Consider the following 10,541-nt stretch of genomic DNA (forward strand, 5'->3'; position numbering starts at 1 on the left):
TAGTGAATTAAGAACTGAGCTAAAACAGGTTGGAAGTCCCATTTTAAATTCAAATAAAGCATAGACATTCAGACTTGACAACAGACAACGGTAATGACATTTAATGAGATAAATTCAATGAACATAGGTAAATGTCAATAAACGTAAGGTTTTCTACATGGCACAACCCTATACCGGAATCACAGTAACTCAACTGCATTCTCACTTGACAATAATGTCATACAAGTGAATTTGCTGATGACTAGCAAAATTACAAAATGAACCCAAGGCCACTTAATCAAGAGTCACAACAACAAAGAAACCCTAGGAATGAAGGTCAAGGCAGGAGGTTGCAGCTGGCCAGATATGATACCATTTGCCTAATTTTCATGTAAGAATTTGCTACAACAAATAAAATAACTATCTCCTCTTAGTTACTAGAAAAGAAAAGAAAACAACAGGTATTACTTAATCACCATTCTGTGGCCATGAAATTAAAATATTTCCTGAATGTATGATTAAAAGAAAGAAGTCTTTAAAAACAGTATTAATCATTCTTATACATTCACAATAGAAGCTCTTAAGTCTGAATTTAAAACACTACTCAGTATTTGCTTAAGAAACACATTTAGACAATATGGCTTTTGACATATCAAAGTTCTATGAGAAAAACGAAGACATCTTTTAATTTTGCTTTAATATCAAATTAACAGAGCAACTTAAAAATTCAATAAGAGCATGGGTTGGTTTGATTCAATAAGTGCTTTCAAAATTCAATCACTTAGGGGCTTCCCTGGTGGCGCAGTGGTTGAGAGCCTGCCTGCCGATTCAGGGGACACGGGTTCGTGCCCCAGACCGGGAAGATCCCACATGCCGCGGAGCAGGTAGGCCCGTGAGCCATGGCCGCTCAGCCTGCGCGTCTGGAGCCTGTGCTCCACAACAGGAGAGGCCACAACAGTGAGAGGCCCGCGTACCGCCAAAAAAAAGAAAAAAAAAATTCAATCACTTAACTTCCTTTCAGGAGAAACTGTTCATCATCACGGATCTTACTCTAACTTAACTTTTGGAGAAGAAAATGGAAAATCAAACCCATAGCACAGTGGTTATGTAAGATATTTCCTCCTCAGTGTCAGGCAAAGTGCTTTTGCCCTCTCATAACACGTTCTACTTCAACAGATGATTTAACTGGTCCTGTAGGTTTGATGACTGCTCAACACTACAAATTAGAATAGAGAAAAAGGTTTATCTAGAATGAGCATCTCGTTGTCATAGCAACCCTCTCTATGCAATAGTACTTTCTTTTGGCTTTAAATGTGGGGGCTATTGATGGGGTCACATCCATGGTTGGATGCAGAGATAGGGGTATTCCTCTACATTCTTTGTATGCAGTGGTTTCCTGTCCCTGCAAGTCCAATTTCATATGTTCTCCCTAGAAAAAATGGAGGACTAGATACTGAAAAAAAAAAAAAAATGCGATCAATGTTAAAAAAAAAAGGACATCTCATTGTGCAAATGATTTGCACAAAGTATATTATATGCATAGTTCTGTTGAACTAAATCAAAATTTCTGTTGGTCCACTAGGGTCCCAGACATGTTTAAACTATGAAGAAAAGATCTGTAAAGCCAACTAGTAGTGTAAACAACATTGCAAGGGACAGATTTAATCCACTTAAAACAAAAACAAGGCTGTTCAATGACTTTAGCACATTTACTTTACTTAATGAATATTACCAATGTAAAAGGTTTCCTACCCTCAGAGTTGGTCTCTACACTCTATAACTTTTAGAAAGCCTTTGCTAGCAGTGAATTGACTTACTGCATGCCTTTGAAATATTCTTTATATTCCCAATGAGCTATCCTAGAACACATGGCAACTTAAGGGCCTCTGTGAACCAGAGTTTTGTACTGATCCTAGGCCCAGCAGCATAATTCCCCCCAGCCTGCTACAGTTAGTTGGCCCCCCACTCCTCTACCTTTGGGGTTACTTACTTCTTCTGAATAGCTTCTTGCCTAAATCAGAAAAGGAAAGAGGAAAATAAACATAAGAAAATGCAGCAAACTAGTAAAAGTTATTTTTGGTCAGATATGTATATATAGGCAGAACAAATTTCCAGCTTGTCACATTTTATATTTCTGTCCATCCTATCCTAAGATTGTGCTATTGAACAGAGGTTCAATATCTGAGTGCAGAGTTGCTGAAAAGATGATTCTAAACCTAAAGATGTAATAATATTCTATCAGAGTGAGGGATGTGGTCTAACAAACTACAAGTATGGCTCAAATTCAGTCTGGGTATGTGGAGCCAAACGGTCACATACCTGACATGTACACACCCCCAAAAAATGAGTATTTAGCTATTTAGATATCAAGAGTTAAATTCCCAGTCAGATATTTCTAATAGATACATAAGTATAATGTCAACTACATAAAATAAAAAGCAAAATGAAATAAGATGACAAGTTAATTAAATTATAATTTTGTCCAAAAGGGGTCTCTATATTTCAAAATCTCCTGGATGATTTATATGTAGTTAGGGTTGGGTTATATATGGGAATGTAAGATAAAGAACATAGTTATACTTGATTCTCCAGGGAAGGTGCAGATGCTCCAGGAAAGACCTCAGGCACAGACAGTGGACAGATACTGGTTAAGTGCCTACTGGGTGCCAAGCACTGTGCATGTGTGTGGTCCTGGATGGGCCCTGCCCTTATGGGGTTTGCAGTCTCTCCTTCTGAGAAGCCCTCAAATTATCAGAGAGGTTCACAAAGGTGGTGCCCACTCTGATCACACTCCATACCCCAAATTCTTATGCAGTCTCAAGCATCTCTTCCAGAGGGAACACATCCTTGACTAACCCCTCCTTTACTCCCAGCTCCTGCCTCCACAGGAAAATGTGCTGAAACACAAAGGCCACAAGAAACAGCCTGCAGAAAACGATTGCTTAATAAGTACAGTAGGCACTGGAGAGGGAATACTCACTGGTATTGAAGATGTGTTGTTATTATTGCCATTTTTCTTAAACTCTGCATTAAAAAAAAAAAAAGAAGAACAGAGAAATAGAACATTCCACTTCCCTGAAGCCAAACAAACTGTGCATATAAAACCCAAATCATAATAGAAATTGTTTCTTACATCTTCTGAGTGTAAGATGGCATCTTCCTGTAGTACCATGTTTCGAGCAGCCTGACCTAGCAGCTGGAAGACAAAAATAAAATGGTAATAATCAAAACTTCCAAACTTCCTGTAATCTCTCTGCAGCTGTTATACCACCACCCTTTCTCCGTGCCCACCCCCCCACCCCATACAAATATAAACCCTCCAAATGTAAAGGAGGATAATTTCCCATTTGGTCATGTTGAAAATCCATTTCATTGTCACTACGGCAGTTCTGGCATGGGCTCGACATCTGTTCTGAAGGCCACAGCCTGAGAAATCAAGTCCTCCGTAACTGCTGAGTTTATTAATCAAGTGCTGAGACGCAAAGTCTGCGAAAACAAACTCTGGCTCCACAAGCCCGGTGAGAACCTAACTTCTGATTCTTTAAAGGCAAACTTGAGATTTGGGGTGGTTTGAGAGGAGTGAGAGGGCAGGAGTTAGGATAGGGCTTTAAAGGACAGAAGGAAGGTAGCTGTTGAGAAATGGAATGAGAGACACAGAGGGGGTAAAAAGGCCTGGGGAGAAGCTTGGGCTTTCAAGTGGGAAACCACCGTGTAAAGGATGGCCAGATGGAGCTGGGGAAGAGAAAGAAAGAAGTGCGGCAGCAGACTTTGATGAGTTCCCTGATAGCTGGGCCCTGAGGCCAAGAGAGAAAGGCTGAGCGAGCTCTGTTTCAGCTGGGTGGCCTGTGCTCAGCAGATCTGCCTCCTCACAGAGAGGCAAGAAGAGATCAACAGAGGTTTCTGGCCTCCTGTGGCACCCTGTTCCTGGCAGACATGCAGTCCAACCATGTAAAGGGAGCTACTGTTATGTGTGTCCTACCAACCCTCCCTGTTCCCTTGGGTCAGAGAGATTCTGGTGAAAGGGGGACAGATGACTTCAAATTAACCAGGACACCAGCACTGTTCCAGCCTCCAGATTCCTTCCCTCACAGCAACTTTTATTTATTTTTCTTTTTAACTTTAAAAATTAACACAACTTGGGACTTCCCTGGTGGCGCAGTGGTTAAGAATCCACCTGACAGGGCTTCCCTAGTGGCGCAGTGGTTGAGAGTCCGCCTGCCAATGCAGGGGACACGGGTTCGTGCCCCGGTGCGGGAAGATCCCACATGCCGCGGAGCAGCCGGGCCCGTGAGCCATGGCCGCTGAGCCTGTGCTCCGCAATGGGAGAGGCCACAACAGTAAGAGGCCCGCGTACCGCAAAACAAAAAACAAAAAACGAAAATAAGAATCCACCTGACAATGCAGGGGACATGGGTTTGAGCCCTGGTCTGGGAAGATCCCACATGCTGTGGAGCAACTAAGCCCATGCACCACAACTACTGAGCCCTCATGCCACAACTACAGAAGCCCACGTGCCTAGAGCCCGTGCTCTGCAACAAGAGCAGCCACCACAAAGAGAAGCATGCACACCGCAACCAAGAGTAGCCCCCGCTCGCCACAAGTAGAGAAAGCCCGCGCAGGGCAACAAAGACCCAAAGCAGACAAAAATAAATAAATAAAAATAAATAAATGTACAAAATAAAAATAAAACTTTACATGCTTCTAAAGGCAAAACAATAAAATAAGACCTATCCAGCCTCTTCCCCTCCCCGGTATCTCTCCCCTATGCATAAATATTTTTTAAATTAATTTTTGGTTTATCTTTCCATTGTTCCTTTACAAACAATGGACATATGTATATATTCTGCCCCCTTTACATAAAATGTAACCTACCATATGCGCTCTTCTGCACCCTGCTCTTTTCACTTGATAATATCTACTGAGATGGATCTGCAGCAGTATATACTGAATCTCCACCTTGTTCTTCCAGGGCTGCTGAGCACTCCACTGAATAGATGTCTCATAAGGTTATTCAACCAGTCCTCCGCTATAGACTTTGGGGCTGTTTCCAGTCTTTTGCTATTGGAAGTAGTGCTACAAGAAATACCTCATAGTTCTTTGTATCTTTTTGCCATCATGTCTTTGGATAGACTCAGAATCTTGATCGTGACTGCTGGATCGGAGGGTTTTAATTTTGCTACATATTGCCACCCACCCCCCATTAAGGTTATACCATTTTGCATTCCCACCCACCAGGTATGAGAGTTCCTGTTCCCTCCTTGTGGCCACTTTTAAGTGACAAACTCCAAACTCCTATGGATGGTGACTGACAAACCGATGGCAGAAAAGAAAGAGTTCTAACAGAATCTTCCTCATTCAGTCAACAAATAGTTACTAAGCGCTTATGAGCCAGTAAGAGACATAGCCCCCATCCTTACAGGGCTCACAGGCTGGGATGACAAAGAAGACAAAGGTACTACAATACCTTGTGGTAAGTGCTGAGGGGGAAGCACTGAATGCCCTGGGAGTTCGGGGGGCAGGAGTGATTAACCCATTACTGGCTAGGTGCTCAGGGAAGGCTTCCTAAAAGAAGTGACTTCTGAGACCTAACGGCTGCTGTTTAGAATTCCGAAGTAATATAATGTTACAAAAAAGTGGCATGATCAGATTTACTGTTTTAGAATGTGGTAAACAGGATGGACTAGACAGGGGACTAAAGGCAGAGAGACAGGTTAGGAGAACACTGCAGTATTCCAGGCGAGCAATGAGAGTGACCTGAACCACAGAAGTGGCAGTTAAAAAAGGGGGCACGGGGGGCTTGAGAGGTATTTAGAAGATAGGCTTGACGGGACCTGTGATGGCCTGGAATGCAGGGGCTGTTGGAATGTAGGGCCAAGGCCTTTTCTGTGATGACAGATGAAGTCATTGACATTGTGCATCATTTTCTTACATAAACCAACCACACACGTAACGTATCACCTAAGATTTCCAGTTTCAGTTTCCTTAAAGTGGAACATCTTAAATACACCTGTAAAACCACCTGAGTACAGAATCTTTTTAGATTTCAGTGAACTTCCTCCCAGGCTTGGACCACTGTCTTGCTCATAGTTAACTCAATACCAGTTTGTCTTGGTACTTCTCTTCAACAAGTATTGCTAATTTTCAACTTAGTTTTCATAGCAACAGCAACCCTCTTTTTTTCTGCACTCATATTTCATCATTTCCCACATCATCCCATGAAACAATGTAGTTGCAATAGCAAGCACAAGTGCCTTACACAGGCTTAGGAAAAAACCACAACGAACCCTTACCAAGCACACAATTCACCTGGAGGAGCAGAAGCGCAGGTGTGCACAAGAGGAGCGTATTAGGCACAAGCATTCTTTGTGCCATGGACATAAGTTGGTATGATTTCCTCACTTTGTGCTCCAGTCACACCAGCCTCCCTGCATTCCTTACGTACATTCCCATCTCAAGGCCTCTGCATTTGCCACGTCCTCGACGTGGAACTGCCTCCAGATGTCCATATGGTTTGCTCCCTCACTTCATTCAAGCATCTGCTCGAATGCTACCTCCTCAGAGAGCCCTTCCCTGACCACCCTATTTAGGGAAAACCCTTTCAGCACTCTCTATTCCCAGCTTTATTTTTCTTCATAGCATTTACTACCACCTTTTTTGTGTTTCATTTTTTTGTCTGTCTCTTCACTAAAATGGAAGTTTTCTAAGTACAGGGACTTAGTTTTGTGTACCAACGTCTCCCTTGTACCTAGAACAGTTCCTGGCACATTTGTGTACCAACGTCTCCCTTGTACCTAGAACAGTTCCTGGCACATAGCAGACACTCTGTAAATATGTGTTAAGTGGATGCTGTGAAATGAGTGTTTTACACATGGAAATTGTCAGTTTCTCAAACAAAATAGCTATCTGGAGACTGCTGAAGAGAGAAGCAATGCTCTGTGGGCTCAGAAGGATTGAAAATCAGTAAGACACTCCCATAACCTCAGAGCCTAGTAAAGGAAATGGCAAAAATACGTAACTACAGAAAAATACAATATGGTATGTGGTAAGTGTCATGTAAGAGATCCAGTAAAAAAGAAAAAGTTTAGACTTGAGATATGTGTCAACTCTGTCCCAGAAAGTTGGACTGGCTTCAGCTTAACTCAATCCACACCGCTTACTGAGCACCCTGTCTAAATCGACTACAGAAGAAGCCCTCATGAAAAATACACGAGGAGCAGAAGCGGGAAGCAGCAAGCCATATCAGGGCAGTCAATGGTGGCACTGTGGCTTTTTGGCCACTTCATCTAGCTAGCGGCCGTGAGAAGTGACGTCATAGAGTATGGGCTTAGAACCTGTCTGCCTAGGTTTGAATCCTAGCTCTACCCCTTCCTAGCTACTGTGGGACCCTGGACAAGTGAAATTCCTCTCTGTAAGAAAAGTACCTCCTTTATTAGTGATTGTGAAGACTTAATGAATTAAACGACATAAAACACACACTTTTTTTTTTTGAAAAGCTGAAATAGAATCTAAAAATCATGAAAAGGAGAAGGAAGCAGGTATGTCTACCACTAAAACTGACAAAGCAACTTCTGTGCAACCAAGGCAAAAAGTGAAACACAATAAGTTGCGTAATTCTTATTTGGTAAAAGGCAACACAACAATTCTTCAAAAAAGATAAACTTTCCTCTGATACTGAATCCTAAAATGAGTATACCATGTGGACCTCATACAAAGCATATCTGGGATCATCAGATCAGTGACTTCAACAATAGTATTATGGTAAACGCAAACACTTTTTGTTTTTTTTTAATTAACTAATTTATTTATTTTTGGCTGCGTTGGGTCTTTGTTGCTGCGCACGGGCTTTCTCTCGTTGCAGCGAGCGGGGGCTACTCTTCGTTGTGGTGTGTGGGCTTCTCATTGTGATGGCTTCTCTTGTTGCGGAGCATGGGCTCTAGGCACACAGGCTTCAGTAGTTGTGGCATGTGGGCCCAGTAATTGTGGCTCGCAGGCTCTAGAGCACAGGCTCAGTAGTTGTGGCACATGGGCTTAGTTGCTCCGTGGCATGTGGGATCTTCCCGGACCAGGGCTCAAACCCGTGTCCCCTGCATTGGCAGGCAGATTCTTACCCACTGCGCCACCAGGGAAGTCCCGCAAACACTTTTTTCATTCAGCTGTTTCTTGCAGCCACTATCAATAGAAGCTAAGGACATAACATGAAAGCTAATTTTGTAAGGATAATTCTACTGGACCTTAAACTAATATAAATAAAGCTGCTTTGAACATTCATATACAAATGTGAAGGCTTGCAAACATATTATGTTTGCTAATGCAACTACATAACAATGAAATAATAAGTGATGAAACATGAGTAAAAAAAGAGTGGGAGAGAAAGAGGTGCTACTGTTATGAAAACTAACTTGAAAATCAAAAATACTTCTTGAAAATAAGTAGCTAAGATACACTGCTACTGAGTTAATTATGAGCAAGACAATGGCCTACAGGAGAAAGTCATAGAAATCTAAAGACTCTGTCCCCAGATTGTTTTACAAGTGTATTCAAGATGTCTTCCACTTTAAAGACTCCAAACCTGGACATCTTAGATGACACATTATGTGCATGGCTGGTTTATGTAACAAAATGATGTATATGTTTTCTTTTCTCCTGGTTAAAACCTAGAAGTTGAAAGCCTGGGTCATTAGACCCATTTTGTTTGTCCAATCACCTGCCTCGTGGGCATTTGGATTGTCTCCAGTTTGGTGCTATTATGGATAAATGTGCTATGAACATGTTCAAATCTTTGTGTGGACATATATTTTCATTTCACTTGGGTGAATACCTCAGGATACAATGGATAGGTCCTTTTTTGGAGAGAGACAGTGTACACATATAAAGCTTGCTGGTGTGACAAGCTATCAAATAATCCCATACACGGAATCAGCCAGAGGATGATGAGGGGAAAATCACGGCAAAGGAGAAAGCTAATCTAAGAAACAGAAAACCAAGAATGTGGCCAGAAAGACAAGTCAGAAAAGAATAAATCTGTGGACAGACGATGCATAAAAGTGTGGAATCTGGAATGTTGAGGGCAAAACCACGCGGAATTTAGGGGCCGAAAGAGACAGATCTTCACTAGAGACAACTCTGAGAAACAAATGAGGAACTCGTTAGGACCACTATCTCATCCGTCGTCTGCGGCGATCTCTGCTTTGAAGCACCGATTCCCATCATTTCGTTTCTTCCCCCACCGCCTCCATTGCCCCCCGGCTCACAGGACCGCTAATCCTACCCAGAGACTACACACCCCAGAATGCAACACGCGCCCTCCGGAACGAGGTCTTCTCCCTTCGCCACTAGTTCACGGACTACAATTCCCAGGATGCAACACGACCCTCTTCCCACGGCTATGGAAGTCGAGTCTCCCGGTATTAAGCCCGGAGAGTCCACTCCCAGCTCACCTCGGAGCTCCGGGAGCCCTTCAGCACCTGCTTGGTGAGCGCGATCACGTCAGTACCACAGGTGTTCACCTTCTCCGTGAGAAGCCCCTTCACAGACTGACCGAATCGCGCTTGCGAATCCGGGGCCCCAGTCGCCATCACTTCAACCAGTGAACGCCTCCCCACGGGCGATGGCGAGTCGCAGGGGCCAAAAGATGAGCAAAGCGAAAGGAGGCGGGGTCTTTTTTTTCCTACCATGGGAAAAGGAAGGGACGCATGCGCGTAGCGGAGGGTGAGCTTTGCTAACTTTAAATTCATTTAAAATACTCAGTTGATATCCTGAAGAAGACAGGGCCCAGGCAAACATCAATGGAGGGGATGGAATACAATTTCAATAAACCCATGGTTTAAAATCAGAAGGCCTGGATTACAGTCCCAATTATGCCGTTTAGTTGTGTGACTGCAAATTATTCAGCCTCTGCAGCATCTTGTGTTCCTCATCTGTAAAACAGAAGTAATAAAGTTAAATTCTCCAAAGTGTATGAGAATGAATTAAGATCAATTCAATTTTAGCAAACATTTCATGAACGAAATACCAAACACTGCTGGGCTGAGGTAAAGAGAAGAGATGCAGTCCTTGTCTCCAGTGAGCTCCCAGGCTGAGGAGGCATGTAAACAAACAGAAGAACCGGGAAGAACAAGCTAATAGAAAAATTGGCAAAGTTCACAAACAGGCAGTTAAAAAAGTAAATAAGATAGTCAACAGGTATGACAAATGTTTTACATCTCTAGTAATTTTTAGTGATAAATGACCCCTTTGTTGTATTTAAAGCAAACTGATTAACACCTTGAAAAGAATTAGTATCTGAAGTGTTTCATGTAGCTCTATTTTTTTTTTTTTAGCTAATGCACGAGAGAGATGACAATGGTAAATTGGCGAATTATGTTTAAAATCACCTATACTCAGTATCAACATTACTTTCTCTTCCAAGTGTCTAGTTTCATGTCTCTGATTCTTTCATTTAATTCTTATTCTTAATCAAATTTATTGAGGTATAATTTATGTTCAATAACTACATTCTTCTAAAGCATACAATTTGATGAGTGTGATGGATGTGTACACCTGTGAATTACCACCACTATTAA

The 10,541-nt window shown here is 42.3% G+C and overlaps 1 protein-coding gene across 1 annotated transcript; it reads right to left on the minus strand.

The window, feature by feature from the left end:
* Positions 1 to 86: 86 nt before the first annotated feature.
* Positions 87 to 9,597, minus strand: BORCS7 (BLOC-1 related complex subunit 7). The gene is made up of 5 exons (XM_004319072.4): positions 9,417 to 9,597; positions 3,113 to 3,175; positions 2,960 to 3,003; positions 1,970 to 1,990; positions 87 to 1,195 (listed from the first exon to the last, which is right to left on the minus strand). Exons 1-5 carry the CDS (start codon positions 9,552 to 9,554, stop codon positions 1,144 to 1,146), a joined length of 318 nt encoding a protein of 105 aa, XP_004319120.3. The 5' UTR covers positions 9,555 to 9,597; the 3' UTR covers positions 87 to 1,143.
* Between the last annotated feature and the right edge of the window lie 944 nt (positions 9,598 to 10,541).

This window comes from Tursiops truncatus, chromosome 16 (genome assembly GCF_011762595.2).
Source record: "Tursiops truncatus isolate mTurTru1 chromosome 16, mTurTru1.mat.Y, whole genome shotgun sequence".
Lineage (NCBI taxonomy): Eukaryota > Metazoa > Chordata > Mammalia > Artiodactyla > Delphinidae > Tursiops > Tursiops truncatus.